Here is a 20,250-nt window from a genome sequence, read left to right as displayed (position 1 = left end):
GCTGAGCAACTCGACCTGCTCTGATTTTACAGCAACGTGTACATGGGCAAAACACTTATTAAATAAACATTATGTGTAACAATTCCTCTTGTCACACCCCCTTTGAGGAGGGAAATTTTCACAGAGCCAAGGCAAACCTGCAAAGGGGATATTTATTCCTATGTTTTCAGGGAGGGATTATGTAGGTGAGTGTTTAAATGGCTGCATTTGCAACACAGATGTCCTTTGGAAAATTCTGTGGGGGGAAAAAAATGGGAATGTTGAAGTGATACTAACAAGACAACTGACAATTTCTTGGCAGCACGAAGGCATGGATTGCTGCAACATGTCCTGGAAAGAATTGCTTTGATAGCCAATACTCTGTGCATAAACTGTACAAAGTTGAGTGTTCAAATAAGACTTCATCTGAGAAAGGCAGTTCACATTTTTTATTGAAAATTTTATATGGAGATGCAGAGATCTTTTAAAACTTTAATACTACATCAGTTGTTATTTTATAGTTATTTAGGAAGTGTGGAAAGGATTTCACCACTAAGGAAATTATTTCATCTTGTAGAGGCATTTCTTCACCTGTTTTTTTGTTTGTTTGGTTGGTTGGTTTTATCAGATAATATTTTTAACATTGACTGAAAGGAAAATGGGATCAAAACATCGAAAAAACGTGGTATAGTCTTTCTAAGTCAGTCTTCAGGTGATGTTAGGATGTCTATCCCACTTACTGTCAAGCCTCATTACTCAATTTTCAAAAAAAATGGATACTTTGTACTTTCAGGCCTTGCCATTTTCAGATAAACACTATGTAAAAGATCAGATTTTATGCTGCTTAAAATAAATGATTAATTCTTTCAACCTATTCTGTGTGTCTTTTTAAACACTGTCAGGATGAACTTCAAAGCTGATAAATTACATCTGTCCAAATTCTTCCTGTGACTTTCAATTCTACCTTCTGGCTTTAGCTCTGAAGGGAGAGCAGAAATGCGTTAGATCCCATCTGACCCTTGCAGGGAGGAGGCAGGCAAGTTTAGTTCCAAGGTGATTTTTTTTTTTTCCTGCTTATTCCCAAAGAAGCAGGAAATAAATGTTCTTGCTTCAACTTTTCGTCAGTATTGGACAGAATCGGGCACGGAAAACATGAAGCTTCTGATCATTTGGAAGGGATTCAAGTCACGTTTTGGATTGTCGCTGTCTGCTTCGCTGTGGATGAGGAAGGGACACGAATCGGTGTCCCTGTCCCCAAGGCAGGGAGCCACCCCCTGCTCTGCGCTCCTTATCCCGCCAGGTGGAGCCCACGGTGTGTTTTTCAAGCCGAGTTCTGAGCCCTTTCACAGCATTTTCCGTTTCTTGATTGAATTCTACTAAAAGTAGTTTCATGTTCTCTTTTAAATACCCTTCCTAAAAGGTCCTCACCTCAGGGTCTTCTGATCGTTTAGTCTTCCCTCCACCTAAAAGCCTCTTTAAAAAGTCCGTAATCTTTAAGCCCTGAGCTTTTTGAAGGTAGCACAGTGTATTGTGCCTGTTGGGAAATTTAGGGGATTGGTCAAGTCAGACAGAGTAGCACCAACTGTTTCATAGTTTTCCTTCAGAAAGCTGGCTGGTTTTGCTTATTACTGTCCTGATATTCTCTATGTGCTGGAACAGGTTGTCCAGAGAAACTGTGGATGCCTCATTCCTGGAAGTGTTCAAGGCCAGGCTGGATGGGGCTCTGAGCAACCTAGTGAAAGGTCAGGGGTTTGGAACTAGATTATCTTTCATGTCCCTTCCATTCTGTGATTCTGTTATTACACAGCTCTGCTCACAGGGCCACTCTACAACTTCTCATTCTCGTGCTTAAACTGCTCTTGAAATTGCCATCATCTTCAGAGCAACTTTCGTGCTTCAGGCTCGTTGAATTCAAAACTGTAAAACTGTTCATTCACACTCTTCTTGCTCATCTTTCCCCATTAAAGATTCCCATTTCAGACAAAACAGCTTTTAAGTTTCTGTGTGAAACACAAAAGAAGTCACTGCAAGAATATGGCTTTTTTGGTAATGACAGTGCAGTGTAGACAAACATGTGCAGGTTTACAATTCAAGTGCTCAATAAAATTTTTCAGGACAATGTGTGATTCTGGTGGCCACTTAAACAGTAAACATTAACTATTCTTCCCTTTCTGCACCAAAACAAACTCTTTAAAAATAAATGGTTTATTATTTGTTTTTTTTTTCTTTCTAGAGGCTTACAAGTACCATCTACCTATACCTTGACTCATCATTTGTTTTTCTAGGAAATTCAGTAGCATTTCCCAAGAAATACAGGTTGTTGTAAAGACTACAAGGATCTATGCTGCCAGTACCTGCACAAATATTAACATATTGGGTTTTTATAGTTGTTAGCTATATAAAACTGCTCTTTATGGATAAACAAGGTATTGTAATTCTTCAGATACATTCTTTTCACGCACCCAGAATTGTTCTGAAGTATTATGACTAGGAACACTATTTACTTTTCCTTTGAGTGTTTTTTAATTGTAAGTTTAACATTAACTTCAGCTTTCTGTATTCTTACTGTATGAGGGATTTTTTTATTGTTGTGCATCTTGAACAAACTCCAGGCTGCTGTCTTATACTGATTTTTAACTGCTGATGTATTTTTAGTCTCCCCTGACTAACTAATACCCACCTTTTCTCCACACTGTTCTGAAGTATCAACCCACTGTGACTGCTCATGTCACCTCCCAGTTAAGGTGATAGGTCTTTTCTCTCTTCTCCTTCTCTAGAAGACAGTAAAAAAAATCCAGCTCTCTCAATGTCTGTGCAGATTGGGCTTCAAAAGTGGGTTTCTTGTGGGTTTTTTTCTCTTTTAGATCCCCAGCATCACCTTTTGGTGACCTTTGTCCATCACGGTGGCATCAGCCTGGCCCCTGCTGAGACAGCTGGTGTTGGCAGAATGGATCAGGGAGGAGCTCCAGGATGGATCACGGGATGTCACCAAGCTACAAGAGCTTTGGGACTGTTGATAGAAGGGATCTCACCAATCCAACTCCCTCCACTTGATTGAGTGGGCTTGCAGAATTGTCTGGGATTGCACAGGGACCTGTGGGCCTGATGAGTGTACTGACAGCTACATTTCAAGGAAAGAGTCAGCAGATATCCCGTAGGATTGTGCAAAGCCATGTGAAAATACCCAGCATTTAACAGAAGGATTTTCCCCTTCCCTCTCATTTAGCCCTTTTCCCTACCCTTGCCTTTCTCCCTTGGAAAAGTTTGGGTTGCTGTGTATTAAGGAGGAGTAGATTTGGGCCCATAATATATTAAGCTACTGCTGCTAATACTGAGAAAACTTCCTCAGTCAACATCTTCTGTCTGGATGAAGTGCAATTAATTACATTTTCCACGCATTTCTCTGGATTAACAAAGCATAAGGAAAACACACAAATATGCCCCACCTTTGTGTTGTTTAACAGGCCAGCAATGTCCTAGACTCACAAGCTTTACAGGTTTTGTAGCTTATCAGCTGAAAGTAATCAATGCTTGCTTTTTTCCCTTTGTTACATGATCCATTTTTGCATATCTTGAGGAAGGTGATTTTAATATATCCACAGAAGAAGTGTCTAAAAGCTGTCACCTTGTTCTAAGTATTTGTTCCTGGATTTCATAAAAACATTCAAGGTATAACAGAAGGAAAGAAAAGAAAAGAAAAGAAAAGAAAAGAAAAGAAAAGAAAAGAAAGAAAACCCCACAGTAATTGTATTACAATATACATTTACATCCCTATTTCTCCATATTCTTCTTCATGCTACTACCACCAGGAGGCTGAGGTTCCACCTGAATTATGGGCACAAGCACATGATGAAGCATGACTGAGTTAAATAATTGCTCTTCCACATTGCCACCCCTCTATTGTCCATGTGTATGTTCTTATCTGCCCCAAGTCTTAGGTAAAATCAGTTAACTTAAACAGCATTTGCATATTTTATGTAGGTGGTCTGCTTTGTTGTTTGTTGTTTTTTTTCTGGTAGCCCTTTAAGTTCTTGTGACCTCTACAAGCAAAGATTTAATATAATGTTCTTTTTCTGCCTTACGTATTCTGCCTCCATTTTAAATCATTGTATGCTTTTGATTCATCCTAGCAGGATTAAAAATCCATTTGCAAATGAGCAGAAAACATGTAAATTAAATAGCTACTGGAATGACACTTTTGCTCATTTGCTAGTCAAGTGGGGTGGATGCAGAAAATACCTCTGGAGGAACATTGGCTCAAAGGACAAGCAGGAACTTGCTCTGTTTTAGTTTTACTGTGTTAGCCCATAAACCTTCTCTACTGGCTGGCTTTTGTGATGATAAGACAAGACTAACACCGTGTACCATTTAGTGTCTGCAAGAGCCATTTGTTTCCCCGAGTAGATTCCCTCTCCTGCTTATCACCAAAGGGTCTCACAGCCTCACAAAGCATTGAGAGGGAAGAATAATATTTTTTATAAGTTTTTCCTCTAAGCTTTCAAATTACAGAGTGAATGGGTACAGAGAGTAAGATCAGAAACGATACTTTGGAAGTCTTCTGCATTCCACATCTGTGATTAATTACCAAAGAGAGAACCATAGTGCTTGTTTTTTGCAGACACCAAACTGAGATACCTGAAGTAAAACATTTAAGGGATTTCTAGTCCTTAGGTATTTAAAATCCCATCAGCTGGAGACCTCTGGATCCCTGGGATTTGTCAGGCAAGCAAGACACTTACTGTGTTGACTGGTTTTGTAGGAAATGCCTGGGTGTGGGTCAGTGGAGTTTAGGCAATAATGAAAATAAAGTAACCTGCTACACTTTCCTTGTGAGTAAAAACAGGTAAAATGGCAGTTTTCCAATAGACACTGATTGCTAATGATGGGGTTTTTTCACAGTATTGAGGTGGTGACCAAGTTCCTAAGGGCTTAAAATTTTGCTCTGTGAAGTCTGTGATCCACCAATGCTCATCAAATATAAATTTATTTCGAAATTAAATTATCCCAAGTCCCAGTTAATGTCCCTTACTTAAATAAAAATAGAAGACTTTTTCATTTGGCTACCACAAGCCATAGCATTTTGGGTTTAAAGCCAGATTATTGTTACTTTAAGGGCTAGAAGTGCACTCTTCAACAGTTTCAGTCATTTATTAGCAGGGGCACCATTTTCTGATGTGCCATTTTGCAGGATAACACTTCCTGCAGAAATAATTGCATGTTTGGAAAAGTAACCCAGACTAGTGGTGTCCTTAAGTTTCTTTTACCCTCTCATAACTCCTTTCCCTTTCTGTCCTGTGCTTTTCATTCCTCAAGTTTATTTGTCCCACGCTACCTCTTTAATTATTCACACCCCAGGTTTTATGGGATGTTGCTTTTCATTTGCAAGCTCCAGTACATTTGAAAATAACCAGCAGCAATTACTCCCTCAGGTTTTACCTGCAATTTATAGGATATTATAATATACCACTCACAGAAAAGGACAAGAAACACCTCTCCTCCAGGGTCTGGAAACATTTATAGCTTTCATGGGTGTCCTGGGAGGAATGGAAAAGCCCAAATCTGGCTGTGGTCCTACATGTGCCCTCCTGCAGGATTTTATTCATCTGTTTGCTGAACGAAACATCATTTCTGTGCATCATTAGAGGCAGAGGGAATGAAAAAAGCTTAAGGGAAACCAAATCTGAGAATTTTAAGGGCAACTACTAAATTACAGTGTAGTTTGATTAATTTTCCAAATGAAAATTAGAGAGGTGAGGCCACACCTCGAGTGCTGTGTCCAGTTTTGGGCCCCTCACTGCAACGAGGACATTGAGGGGCTGGAGCATGTCCAGAGAAGGGCAACAGGGCTGGGGAAGGGTCTGGAAGTGAGTCATATGAGGAGGGGCTGAGGGAGCTGGAGGTGTTTAGTCTGGAGAAAAGGAGGTTCAGGGGGGACCTCATTGCTCTCTACAACTCCCTGACAGGAGAGAGGAGCCAGGAGGGGTCGGGTTCTGCTCCCAGGTAACAAGGGACAGGATAAGAGGAAATGGCCTCAAGCTGCACCAGAGGACATTCAGGTTATACATCAGGAGGAATTTCTTCATGGAAAGGGTGGTCAGGCATTGGAAGGGGCTGCCCAGGGAGGTGGTGGAGTCCCCATCCCTGGAGGTGTCCAAGGAAGAACTGGCCGTGGCACTCAGTGCTCTGGGATGGGGGACAAGAGGGTGTTCAGTCAAAGGTTGGGCTCACTGACCTCAGAGGTCTTTTCCAGCCTAAATGATTCTGTGATTTTGTGAAATTACAGGCTTCTTTGTTAGGGTTCTGCCCAGCTTAGAGGTCTTCAGCCCAGTTTCCTGAACACGTTTGAGTGGCCACTTCAGTCCTCACAAGTTGCCCTTGGTGTGAGCTGTAGTTTCCTTGGTTCAGTGCCAGCACTGACTGGTGCTGCTGGGGCTCAGCACCCACACACCCATCGACCAGAGCATGTTGGAAAATGGAAATTATAAAGCAGAAAACCAAGCCCATGATGTGAGGCTCCTGATGGGCAATGCCTTTATCTCACGTTGTCTGCCACAGACTGGAAACTGTGTGCTGCCAGCACTGTGCTCTAGTTTCACGCTCCTTACATCTGGGCTGGGAAGCTGAGGAGAAGGAGTGGAGCAGGGGTGCTGCCCCACATCCCAAGTGCAAGTGGTGCCAGGTTTTTGGTGGAATGATGCAAACAATGGTGATCAACCTACCCCACCTGGAAGGAAGCCTCCAGGTGATGGTGCATGACACCTTGTTCACAAGGAAAGATAAACTAAGAGCTTGGCCCAGTGGGCTGGTGCTCGTGGTGGGACTTGTGTCATCCCAGGGTAGAAGATGATGGGTAGAAGAAGGAGAGGGGGCTCCAGTGGACCAGGCAGACCCTGGCTACTGCCAGGAAAAAGCCCTTGCTTGCCTTCTGGATTGGGTTCAACAGATTCAAAAATAACTGTTTCATCTGGACAATGGATTCAAATTGAAAAAGAATAGGTTTAGATTAGGTATTAGGAAGAAATTCTTCCCTGTGAGGGTGGTGAGGCCTGGCACAGGTTGCCCAGAGAAGCTGTGGATGCCCCATCCCTGGAAGTGTTCAGGGCCAGGCTGGATGCAGCTCTGAGCAACCTGGGATAATGGAAGATGTCCCGGCCCACAGCAAGGGGGTTGTAACTAGATGATCTTTAAGGTCCCTTCCAACCCAAACCACTGTATGATTCTATGATTATGACATTTGGAGGAAAAAAAACTGGAAAAAGTTCAGCTTTCTGAATGAGCTGCCGGGTGCCATGTGAGCCTTCATAGAATCATAGAATCAGCCAGGTTGGAAAGGACTTCTGAGATCATCAAGTCCAACCTTCGATCCAACCCCGCCGTGGTTCCCAGCCCACGGCACTAAGTGCCACATCCAGTCTCATCTTAAAAACCTCCAGGGATAGAGAATCCACCACTTCCCTGGGCAGCCCATTCCAATGCCTGACTACCCTCTCTGTAAAGAATTTCTTCCTAATATCCAACCTAAACCTCCCCTGGCACGGCTTAAGACCATGACCTCTTGTCTTGCTGATCGCTGCCTGGGAGAAGAGACCAACCCCCACCTGGCTCCCCCCTCCTGTCAGGGAGTTGTAGAGAGTGATGAGGTCTCCCCTGAGCCTCCTCTTCTCCAGGCTGAACAGCCCCAGCTCCCTCAGCCTCTCCTCATATGACTTGTGCTCCAGACCCTTCCCCAGCCTTGTTGCTCTTCTCTGGACCTGCTCCAGCCACTCAATGTCCTTCCTGAACTGAGGGGCCCAGAGCTGGACACAGCACTCCAGGGGTGGCCTCAACCAGTGCTGAGTCCAGGGGCAGAATCACTTCCCTGCTCCTGCTGCCACACTATTCCCGATCCAGGCCAGGATGCCATTGGTCTTCTTGGCCATCTGGGCACACTGCTGGCTCATGTTCAGCTTCCTGTCAGTCCAAACTCCCAGTTCCCTTCCTGCCTGGCTGCTCTCCAGCCCCTCTGTCCCAGCCTGTAGGACTGCATGGGGTTGTTGTGGCCAAAGTGCAGGACCCAGCACTTGGCCTGGTTGAACCTCATCCCGCTGGAATCAGCCCAACTCTCCAGCCTGTCCAGGTTCCTCTGCAGAGCCCTCCTGCCTTCCAGCTGATGGACACTCCCCCCCCAACTTAATGTCATCTGCAAATTTGCTAATGGTGGACTCCAGTTGGTTGCTTTCTGCAGAGAATAACTTAAAAGTTATTTCCTTTCACTGCTGGGGCGGTGCAGCGCTGACGGGTGGCCGCTCCCCTTCCCGGTGCTGGCAGGAGAGGGACGAGGAGCAGGAAGAGGAGGAGGAGAAGACAGAATAATGAAGCCGAGCCGGCACTGTGAGTAGGGTTCACCCCTCTGGGTTCATGTCCTCCTCAGGCAGGAGCCCCCTGAGACCCCTCTCACCACGGGGAAGGGAAGGAAAGGGAGGGCTGTTCCCAGCTCAACGCCCAGCTTTTAGTCTGGAATAATTCATGCCTGAGTCTTAAATATATTCCTTTTTTAGTTTTTTTCCCTCTGTTGAAGCACTGCTGCGTGCGGGTGGGTGTGTATGAGCGAGGTGGGGCTGTGTGGGGATATTTAATCAGCTAAGCATGGAAAACAAACCCAATACTGTGCTTACATTTAGTGCTTTAGTTGCTGCCAAGGGGCAAGTGAACACCTGAGGGAGAAGGGAATTTGGGAGTTGCCATAAGGTAGCACTGCTAACACAGGACCCAAGGGAATGGCATGAAGCTGTGTCAGGGGAGGTTTAATTTGGATATTAGGAGAATGTTCCTCTACCCAGAGGGCTGTCGACCAGCACCTCCAGATCCTTTCCTGCCAGGCACTTTCCAGCCCCTCTGCCCCCAGCCTGCAGCTGCAGGGGGGTTGTTGTTACCCAAGTGCAGGATCCCACACTTTGCCTCATTGAACCTCATGCCACTGTCCTCAGCCCATGGATCCAGCCTGTCCAGATCCCTCTGCAGAGCCTTCCTGCCCTCCAGCAGATCAACAGTCCCACCCAGCTTAGGGTTGTCTGTGAATTTACTGAGGGTGCCCTCCATCTGCCCTCATCCAGACCATCAATAAAGATATTAAACTGGCCCCAGCACTGATCCCTGGGGAACACCACTAGTGACCAGCTGCCAGCTGGATGCAGCACCATTTACCACCACCCTGGGCCCAGCTAGTTCCTAACCCAGCACAGAGTGCCCCTGTCCAAGCTGTGGGATGCAGCTTTTCCAGGAGAATGCCATGGGAGACAGTGTCCAAGGCTTTGCTGAAGTCCTGGTAGACTCATCCACCGCCTTCCCCTCATCCACCAGGTGGGTCACCTGGTCATAAAAGGAGATCAGGTTGGTCAGGCAGGACCTGCCTTTCCTGTGCTGGCTGAGCCTGATCCCCAGGTTGTCCTGTTTGTGCCATGTGATCGCACTCAAGATGATCTGCTCCATGATTTTCCTGGGCACCACGGTCAGACTTAACAGCAGTTAGACATTTTGTATTTTCTCTTCTATTTAGGTAAAATGCTGCACTGTTGAGACTGTTTTGCAACAGAATTGCTCATTAGTTTTGGTGGAAAGCAATGAAAAATCATTGTAAAGATAAACCTGCCAAGCCTACAGTAGAAAAAGCAAAAGAAAATCTCACTGATGGTCTCGTAGGTCTTTGCACCCCACCACCTCCCCAAAAACAATCACTAAAATCTCTCAATAAACTTGCAGTTTTCACTTAATTCTTCCTGGGTTTTGAAACTCATGACTCGGTCTCCTTTACAAATTAAATATATATTGTGTATAAATCTGGTTGGTTTTTTTTTTAGTATTCAAAAAGAGAAAAAGTGAGTTTCGTTCTGCTTGATTCCAGCAGTTCTCCTGATCTGTGCATGTGTATTTTGTCAGTGCTCATGTTCACACCCACTGCGTGAATGAAATGTTGGAGTAATTTTCCATATTTAGTGTGGGTTTGCACCACTACTAGTCATAGAGTGAGAAATTTCTCATATGTAATAATTAGGGAAATTTGTAGTATCTGAAGATTCATTATATTTCTTTCAGTCTTAATCCTTTGATTAAAATATTGTAAATTTCTCACAGTGTCTTTCTTAAAGTCACACAAATGTTTCTGCAGTGTTTTGTTGGGCTTTTGATTTTTAAAGCCAGGTAGAATGCAGGAATAACCACATGCACAAATACAGGGTATGGAGGTAAAATCCAGTTTTTATGATAGATTCTAAACAGAACCTGAGTCAATAAAGTCTACTCTTATAAAAAAAAAAAAAAAAGGCTAAGTTCCTTCTGGCGTGTATAACCAGAAGTAAAGTCTCAAGACTGTGTTTGTTGGACTAGTGTGTTCATTCTGCAGAGTTTTTCAGAATTTGGATGCAGACCAGTTGGGCAGAATTCACAGGAAAGTGGTAGAACCTGCAAAACAGGACATGAGGAAGACAAGTGGAAAATTTGGCCTTATTCTAGAGAAGGGGTAGGGCAGAAATCTTAATGTTTATAAAAGGCAGTTCAAAGAAGGAAAGGAAAGGAGTATCTTACAAGTGTAAACTGTTGTCAGGAAGATTTAGTCTTGATAATACACAACATTTTCTGGATGGCTGTAAAAGTGAACACACAGAATATTTTTGGACATTGGTTCTGTTGAGCTTGGTTTTCAGGACTATAAAAGTAATATTTTTCTTTTTTTGTTGTTTTACCAGACCCTTATTTTCAAGCATACGTTTCTTTACACATCAGGAGATGTCTCATGCCATTACAACAGCTCTGTTCCACAATTGCAGTGTGATGTTTCCTTGTTCAGCATCATAAATGAGGTGGTGCATTTCTTCTAGATCAGGAATTCCTGATACCGTTTCTGGTGTTGAGGAAGGGTAGACATTCAATATGGAATTTACATATATTTCTTCATAACCATGAAAATTGTGGATCCTGTTGTTTTCCTAGTATGTAGATGCACTGCTAATACAGTCCATGGAAACTCTGATATGGCTGAGGAAAGGTGAAACAGTTGCTCCAGTCGTGTTTGAATGTCTCCATCAATGACAGGGACAAGGACAGGGACAGTGGGATTAAGGGCACCCTCAGCGAGTTTGCAGATGACACCAAGCTGTGTGGTGTGGTTGACGCTCCTGAGTGATGGGATGGCATCCAGAGGGACCTGGACAAGCTCAAGAAGTGGGTCCATGGGAATGTCATGAGGTTAAATGAGGCCCAGTGCAAGGTGCTGCACCTGAGTCAGGGAACCAGCCTTCCAGTACCTAAAGGGAGTGGACAACAAAGCTGGAGAGGGACTTTCTACAAGGGCCTGGATTCACAGGACAAGGGGGAATGGCTTTAAACCGGTAGGTTTAGATTAGATAGAAGAAGTTTTTCACAATGAGGGTGGTAAAACACTGGCAAAGGTTGCCCAGAGAGGTGGTGGATGCCCCATCCCTGGAAACATTCAAGGTCAGCCTGGACAGGGCTCTGAGCAACCTGGTGGAGTTGAAGATTTCCCTGCTTATTGCAGGGAGGTTGACTAAGATTATCTTTGAGGGTCCCTTCCAACCCAAATTATCCTATGATTCTATGAAGGCAGTCAGAGCTCATTGTGTGGACAAGGTTGTTTGGGCCTTCTTCAGTTATTTTTACCCAGCATGTTAAAAGGGTGGATGGAAGGAGTTCCCTGTATGGTCAGTGTTTTAAACCATTCCTGTGGCGTTTGCCTGTCACAGAAAGTCAATAGTAACTGCAAAATACCTGTGTGGTATCTGGTACTTACTTTTCACAGTCAAAATCCTACTAGGATTGAGTTGAATTTCATGCTTCTTTGGGGTATTATGGCTGTGGATTAAAGGGGAGTCTTGGGGAGAGTTTTCTGCCTGAAGATCAAGTTTTAGAAACAAAAAGGATGGGAATAAAACAAATCCTCTATTGCCACAGCTCTGAGGGCTGTGGTTAACACAGTGTATCAGGCACAAAACAGTCAGTTCGTGTAGCAATGCCAGAAGGAAATAGAAGATTTTGAGTCCTGCTGTGAAACCGTCTTTATGTCTTTGTGGGGTTTTTTGGTTTTGCTTTTTATTTTTCCCTTCACAGGTCTTGTGAGATTAACAGGGCTCCTGTTGGCATCGTTGGCTGCTTGGTATTTGGGATTCTTCATCGCTGCTTGGGTACCCCAAACCACAATATCTAATGCTGAATTTCAAGGCATCAGAAAGAAACCAGTGTTGAGGGGTGTGTAGTTGTATTTCTTTTCATTTTTTTTTTCTTATACTATGTCTGATATTGTGTATTTATATGCCAAATGAGAAATGGCTTGTTAGCTAAGAAATTACTTAGTATGTGCTATTATAAGAAGGAAGTTGGCTGTGTGAAGTTAATTATTGCAAGGCCAAACTTCTTCTTGGACACTATCTGTGAAGAAATACGATATCAGCCTATATTTACCAGTATGCAAATGTAATTAATTGAACAGTGATGGAAGAACACCTTATTTGTTTGCTGGCATATAAGTGCAAAGCTGCAGCTTTGCTTCTATCACATGTATTTCCTAATTATGGTAAACTGTTGAACCACTAACCAGACTTTATGATTAGATTCTCATTATTTTTATCTCTAATCTGACCAAGTGGCTTAATGTGTACATTTTTCTCATTCTGTGACTATGTTATTGTTTAAAAAAAAGGCTTTAAATGAGAATGATAACTATTAACTTCAAGCTCTTGCTAGGAAATGTTCATCCCTCTAGCCCTTGTTTCCTGTTGTATGGAATAGCACAAAAATAATTACTCTAAATTCAAATCAGATCATATTAAATGGGGCATTTTTCCCTGGATAAGAGTCAATGATAAGTTAAAGCCCTGACAAACCTGTGATAATGTTGCCATGATACAGGAAAACTGTGTGTTTATGTTTGAGCTTAGTGTGTTGACATTTAGTGATTATTAATTCCATGCAGAAATTGTTTATGCAGCATCCAAGGCAACGTTTTCCCACCTTTGCTGTTGTAGCCCCAGTCCCCAAAAGGCAGAAGTGTGACCACTGGAGCCCCTGCCCACCTGGGCATTACGCCTACCGGATCCTCAGTGGTGGGGGCAAAGGAAAGATGGCTAAAATCTGTTTTGAGGATGAGCTGTGAGTACCAGTCTAACTTTGCATCCAAACAAGTGCTTTTTAGTGTGAGAAAGAGTGTGTTGTTTTGGTCCAGTAGCAGCAAATGAGCTCCTACCAAGAAGCTCCTATTCTGGTAAAAGACTTCTGAGTATAACTGACGGTATTTAACTGTTTTGTCCAGTTTAGTTTTGTTTTGTGGGCTTTTTTTAAAGCTAATCTCATGTTATATTCTTTGTTCCTCTGAATAAGCTGCATTCAACTGTTAGTTTCCTGCATGATTTTTAATTTCCACGGAGCAGCACAGCAAATTTACAGACTTGAGTGGTCAACACCTTCTGAAATTCAGGTTATTTCACAGCTTTTCAAACTGGACAGGTAGAATAACTTCAAAACCTTGCAATGAGCTTTTCTGAAGATACGGTCAACAGAGAACAGTGCCACAAACCCACATTCTTTATTGGTTTGATTTTTTTTCTCCTTTATCTTTCTGTCTGCATTTATATGAAGTATTTTCTTGATCTGGCTCATTTTGAAAGACCCATTTTTAAAGCAAACTGACTGATACAATGTGCAAGATTTTTAAGCCACAGCTCTTCTTTACTACAAAGTCTTGAACTAAATAACTGAAGAAAACATAAATATCAGAGAATTGCTTAACCCTGATAAATATAACTTTGGATCAGATTCATTTTACTGATACTGTACTTATTTCAATTCCAGGCTCATAAGTGAAGGGAAAGCTAATGTTGGAAGAGGTATAAACATTGCCACTGTGAATTGTAAGTAAGAGAAAAAATGTTAGAGAGAAACATATTTTTGCACAGCAATAAATTATATATGTTCTTGGAGGGTTGGGTTGTTGGGTTTGTGGGTGTTTTTACCAGCTAGCATGGAAGGGAAAGGAAAATACTGCAAACTTGATTCATGTTAAATGTAAGAAAAACAAATCTGTGTGAGAAAAACAGTCTTCTGGGTAAACAAAAGAAACATGTTCAGAAATCAGTATAAGAAAATAGAGAATGTGTGCATAGGGGTGGTGTAAGTGTATTTTATTAGACAAAAAACCTGTAGCACAGCACAGATATCTGTGATCTCCAGCAGTAAGACTGAATTTTCAGCTTCAATCCTTGAAAAAATGTATCTTCTGCTCCACTGATAAGGGGGAAGCAGTAACTGGGAAGTGCAGCTCTGCCACAAGGTGCAGCCACGGGACAAATTCATTTTCCAGACTTGGTCGGTGGACAGAAAGACAAACTCAAAGCTTGATTAATATTAAACTGCCATTATAGGTCTTTGTTAGCAGTAGGGACCACTGGGAAGCAGAAGGTGCTCTTTATTCCAGATCTGGAGGCACCATTTTGATTTAGATGGATGGGAATGGTGATGAAGAGCAGTGTCTTCAATAATGGATCCTGGGAAAAACGAATGCCTAAATCTTGTGGGGGAGAGGAAGAAAGGGAGTTCATAGGCACAGTCAAGTTGGCTTTGATCACAAAACACTTATATTTCAATTTTTTTGTCTAAGCAAGATCTTGATCTCGTCTAAACTTGCATGATTTTGTTGAAGCTTAAATTAACCATCAACAAGAATCCATTCCATTTTTTTTTCCAGATAACTACTGCTTTTTTTTTTTTCCAATAATCATAAAAACTTTACTGGTTATAAGAGATAAACAGTTAAAAAGTTAGTTTTCAGCAAACAGCTGTAGAGTAAGAGGGCAAATATCCATCTTGAATGCATAAGCAAGATTATGGCACACAGGAGCAGGTAAATCTGTCCATTATCCTACACTAATCTGTAGTGAGACATTCTTTCTACATGTCCTCTAATTAGACCAGTCAAACTAATGACTTTGCTCAACAAGTGTCTTATGGCATCACACTCATCTTTTATTCCATGATGATAACTTTCTTTTCTGAAGGAATATGGTCTTTTGTAAGAAGGAAGACAGAACTATTAAGCCCAGACCAACAACACAGAGGGAATAAAAAACAATTGTGTGAATTTCTGCTGTCCCCACTACAGGCTTTTCCATTTTCTGGTGACCTCTGCTCAGAAGCAACCCAGGTCTAGAATTCTGTTTCACCACTGGCAGATTTTTGCCACCTTTTCCCCTCATCAGCATTGATAAACCTGCCATGCAAAGTCCTGTGCTCGGCAGAATCTGCCATCGTAATTTCACCACAGAGGGATCAAAGATAAGCTAGAAAGGAACCAGGAGCTGCTGGATCTTCTCACTAGAAATTGGTTGATGCACTCTAAATGGAAAAAATCCTCTCACATAGCAGGGATCCAAGTAGGGTCTTGGATAATGAAAATCAATTAACTCGGTTTGCATGGATTTAGAAATTTGTAAAACATTTTCAGTTGTTCATGTCTTGTTTAACCAAAGATAAGCATCTGAACAGCAGCATAACCAATGATGAATATTGGCCAAAATGTTATGGAATTATTGATTATTTGCATGCCCAGTTTCTGATGCAGTAATGATGATTATTGTGTTTCTGTCTGCTGACATTCAAATGGTAGGAAAGCTTGAGCATCTCAAACACTTCACAGAATAGTCTTAAGCTCATTCAAATATTCTTAGTCTTAACCAATTTTCCTTTCAATGGTTGTGACCTAGTATAATATATTTACATGTTTTACATGGAAGCACATGGAAAATTGATTTTTTTCTTTCAAATAAGAAGTAACAAAAATGTTGTAGTCACACTTGGTGATTCAGAGACTACATGAATCAAAATATTCTCCCCAAATCTTAAACTCACATTACTCCATATTCCTATTTAAAAACTGAAACCAAAGAAAGCTCAGAAGTCAAATCATACACACAGCCTAGCTTTAGCTGAAAATGCTAGATATATATGCTTATTGAATAAAATAATAATTGCTCATATTTACACAAGTCTCTTTTTTTAATTACAGATAAAACAGGAAAAGTTACATCGACAAAATTTTTTGACATGTGGACAGGAGGTAAGGAAAAGAGTGCAATAGAGCTTTGTTAGTGTTTCAGCACTAAGAAAGGACTTATATAATTATTCTGCTCTTTCAAATGATTATGTTTGTATCATCAACAGGAATCAGCTAGAAACAAATAGCTGCTGTCTTCATAAAATATGCTCTGGCCGTATATGCTGACAAATGTTGCCTTAAAAGCTGAATTTCTCCTGTTGGTTGAGATAGTTGTCTTTTTTTAAAAAAATTTATTCTTCTTTTCCCTTTTTTTCTTCCTTTTTTTTTTCTTTTTTTTTCTCCATTATTTCAGTCTGGTAGGAGTAACCCTTAACCAGATACTACATCCAGATCCTTCACTCAGCAAAATCCCTTTTTCCTGACATATTTTGTCGTGTTTTAGTTGCAAAATCATCATAGGAGATATTCTAGTCTGTCTCTTAACATCCTTCCACGTAACCAGAAAGGTGATCTACTTGAAGAGTAGTTTTTACACATTTTCTAAACTTTCAACAACAAGTTACTGAGGAGAAACAGAATTATCTGGGGCACTGGCAGCTGATTCTCTGACCACTTAAAAATGCTTGTGACCTTCCATGCATGAACAGGAATGTGATGTGTGTGTGGTGAATAATCAGTTGTGTGATTGATCCCTCAGACCACTCGGGGGAGATGATGAGTTTCATCAGGAATGCCCAGGAAGGGACCCTCCTGCTGATGGCGACTCACGATGACGGAAGCACCTTGTAAGCAGGTTATTCAGGCTGAGGAACAGGGCTGGGAAGTTACTATTGAGTCATGGGGTGAAGGAATGGTAAATTCCACTCTCTAGTCAGAGTTGTTCCCTCATTTCCTGCCCAAAAGGTTTTGATTCCATGTCCTTTCCATGACTGCACATATCATGTATGTTCATGTTCCTAAAGATGGATAATTGCATTATACTGTTTAAAAGCACCCCAAAGGGCACTGCTGTTACCTCTGGGTCGCAACCTTCCTTATTCTTATATGTTATTTATCCACACTTACAATTATGATGTGCCTAGTTTTCATTCCTTCTTACATCTTAACCTGATTCTTCGGGTGCTTTTGACTCTCAGGGGATTTTTAGCTGGATTCATGATGTTATAATCATCCAGGAAAATACTTAATCCACATTTGATGCCCTTGTCCTTACTTAAGAAGGGTTGGAATATGAGATAGTGTTTGGAATACATTTTTCTTTCTGCTATGCTGTTACAAACAGGTTGTATTAACATCAGGAATGTATTGAAGAGGAAGAAAATTCCATGAATTCAACATGAATTCTCCCAGGGAATTCAATGTCATGCTGCTAACACAATTCTCATGACTTTTTAATTCTCATTTTTGCTTCTTCTGGCTTAATGCTTATTGTAAAGCATGAATCAGCTGTGAACTTTTTCAGCATTTTTCACATCCTGAATTTTTAACACATTTTTTCACTACGTTTTCCTAGGTTGAAAAATGACGCCAAAAAATTAGTAGAAGAACTGGGAAGTAAAGAAATAATGAATATAAAGTTCAGGTCAAGCTGGGTTTTTATAGCTGCCAAAGGCTTCAAGCTCCCAGATGATATCCAAAAAGAAAAGGTCATGTTCATTTTATTTTCACTTTATATTTGTCTGTATATCAAGGTATAACTTTCAGGTGCAGAATCTGTGAGTTATTTATAACAACTGCAGACTGTTTGTGCATCATTCTGTGCTTTGGAACTGGGCCATGTGCTAGAACTGATTTGTACCACACCAGGAGTAAATCAATGGTAGAAAAATTTTGGAAGTGACCAGAGATTCTAAAGAGGGCCAGTTTGGAAATGTTCAACTTGATGTCCTGTACTGAGACATTTTATTCTGAGAGAAAACCCAACACAGATGTCAGGTCCTTGATGATGCTGTTTCCCTCCAAAGCCACGTCAAACTGCCATAGTGGGTTTTTTTCCCCAGAATATTACAGAATGACAGAATGGGTCAAGCTGGAAGGGACCACAGTGGGTCATCTGGTCCAACCTCCCTGCTCCAGCAGGGTCATCCCAGAACACATGGCACAGGATTGTGTCCAGACAGTTCTGGAATATCCCCAGTGAGAAGAGTGCACACTTTCTCTGGTCTGTGTTCAGTGCTGGGTCACTGCCCAGCAAAGAAGTTCTTCCTCCTGTCCAGGTGGAACTTCCTGGGCATCAGTTCCTGCCCGTTCCTCTTGTGCCATTGCTGAGCCCCCCCGAGCAGAGCCTGGTCCATCCTCTGCCCCCTCCCTGCAGCCCCTACAGACCTGGGGGAGGTCCCCTCTCAGTATCTGCTCTGGAGGCTGAACAGCCCCAGCTCTCTCAGCCTTTCCTGCTCCCAGAGATGCTCCATCCCTTCAGCATCTTCACATCTTCCTCTGGACCTGCTCCGAGAGCTCCATGTCCCTGCTGTCCTGAGGAGCCCAGATGGGACACAGCACTGCAGATGTGCCTCACAGGTCTGGGCAGAGGGGCAGGATCACCTCCCTGATCTCCTGGTAATGCTCTTCCTGGGACACCCCAGGATTGGCCTCCTTGGCCCCCAGGACATGCAGGGACAGCTCTTTGTCCACCATCCTTCTCTGCAGAGCTGCTTCCCAGCAGGTCAGCCCCCAGCCTGTACTGGTGCAGAATATTGTTGCAGAATTGTTCGTATTTCAGAGCTTCTGCTGGACAAAGGTATTCAATTGAGTGTGTATCACAACAGCCATCTGGGAAATAAATAAAGCACTCTGTGTGAGAGAGAAACTGGTAGAATCTTCACCCATTATGTCAAGCATGATGTGCTACTTTACTTCCCAGTCCCCCTCCATCACCCCTTTCTCTTATATGAGGTTTGACAAACTAGTGTGTAAATGGAGAGAACTAAATATTGATTTTTGAAATTTATTTTGTTTTTACAGATAAACCACTCTGACCAGAAGACCAACAGATACAATGGCTGGTCAGCTGAAATCCAAATAGAAGGCTGTATCCCAAGAAACCTGATTTGAACAAATGCATAACTCATTAATAAAGACAGTTCTATATTTTTATACCTATGACTCTTGTGAATGGCCTCCAGAACCCAATAAGCAGCTGAACACTAATTGTAAAATAAGTCATATGCACAGTTTTTAACCTTTCTTTCCTCTCTGTGGTTGTATTCTAAACTGAAAACAAATAGGTATTTTGATGACAAGTGGAAATAAAATACTCTGGTTTGGAATTACAATGCTCAGAAAGTCAGCCATAAAATGCCATGATTTTTGAAAGTGAGTATACATTAGTATATTTTAGGGGTTTGGTTTTACTTGGATTTTTTTTTTAGCATGTGTTTTCTTTTGGTTCCCTTTAAAATACTAATATGCAAATAGAGCTTAACCTAAATTGTAGTATAGAATCCCTAGCAAGAAAGGAAATTACTTCTATCTTAGTTTATTGGTAACATTCTTTCTCTTCAGAAAAAGTATGGAAATAGCAGTCACATTTCTTGAGATGATTTTAGTGATGTTGACAACATAGGATAGCAATGTTAACATTGCATGTTAACATGTAAAACTACAGTTACTTGAACTTTTTTTACCGAATTTAAGCTGAAAATCTGTATAGTTTGGTTTAATTATTTTTAAAGTTTAACTTTAAAAAAATATAGTGTCTTCAAGCAAGCTCAAGTGTTGTTCATGCAAACTATAGAATCAAACACATGGTTGAAAGGAAACCATAGAACCTTTTATTCCATTTCCCCTTTTCTGAAGCACAGAAAGTGTGTCTGGGCTGTTCTTAACTGCTGTTTGTCCCCCTGTTGTTCAGAAGCCTCCCATATGGCAGATCCCACAGCTTCAGTTGCTTCCTGTTATTGTAGTTATTCCCCACACATACTGATTTAACCTAAAAGGACCAAGCCAATTACATGGAGAATAACTCATCACTATTCTTTTTGTGCCAGTCCATTATTCATCTGTAGACTGTCCCCATCAACTCTCTCCTCCACTGCCTGAACCCACTTGGCATGTTTTAAATTTTCTTTACATTTTTCTCAGATTTAAAACATTAGTTCAGCAGCTTCGTGTTTCCTGCTTGAAGCCCTCTTGAAACTTCAAATGAAGCCTGGCAGCTTCAAATCTCTACCCTTGTCACAGCTGTCGCCGCCTACTTGTAGTCACTGCTGTGTTCCCAGCAGCTTTCTGGTATCACA

General features: G+C 41.8%; 1 protein-coding gene across 1 annotated transcript; it reads left to right on the top strand.

Annotated features, from left to right (window-relative positions):
- Positions 1-8,084: 8,084 nt before the first annotated feature.
- FAM3B (family with sequence similarity 3 member B) lies at positions 8,085-19,177 on the top strand. The gene is made up of 8 exons (XM_027689118.1): positions 8,085-8,349; positions 12,079-12,216; positions 12,993-13,116; positions 13,816-13,874; positions 16,025-16,075; positions 16,713-16,800; positions 17,529-17,661; positions 18,977-19,177. Exons 1-8 carry the CDS (start codon positions 8,331-8,333, stop codon positions 19,064-19,066), a joined length of 702 nt encoding a protein of 233 aa, XP_027544919.1. The 5' UTR covers positions 8,085-8,330; the 3' UTR covers positions 19,067-19,177.
- The last annotated feature ends 1,073 nt before the right edge of the window (positions 19,178-20,250 follow it).

This window comes from Neopelma chrysocephalum, unplaced genomic scaffold (genome assembly GCF_003984885.1).
Source record: "Neopelma chrysocephalum unplaced genomic scaffold, ASM398488v2 Primary Assembly neopelma1_76, whole genome shotgun sequence".
In the NCBI taxonomy this organism is placed as follows: domain Eukaryota; kingdom Metazoa; phylum Chordata; class Aves; order Passeriformes; family Pipridae; genus Neopelma; species Neopelma chrysocephalum.
Note: the sequence above shows the minus strand (reverse complement) of the source record. Positions and strands in the feature narration are given on the sequence as shown.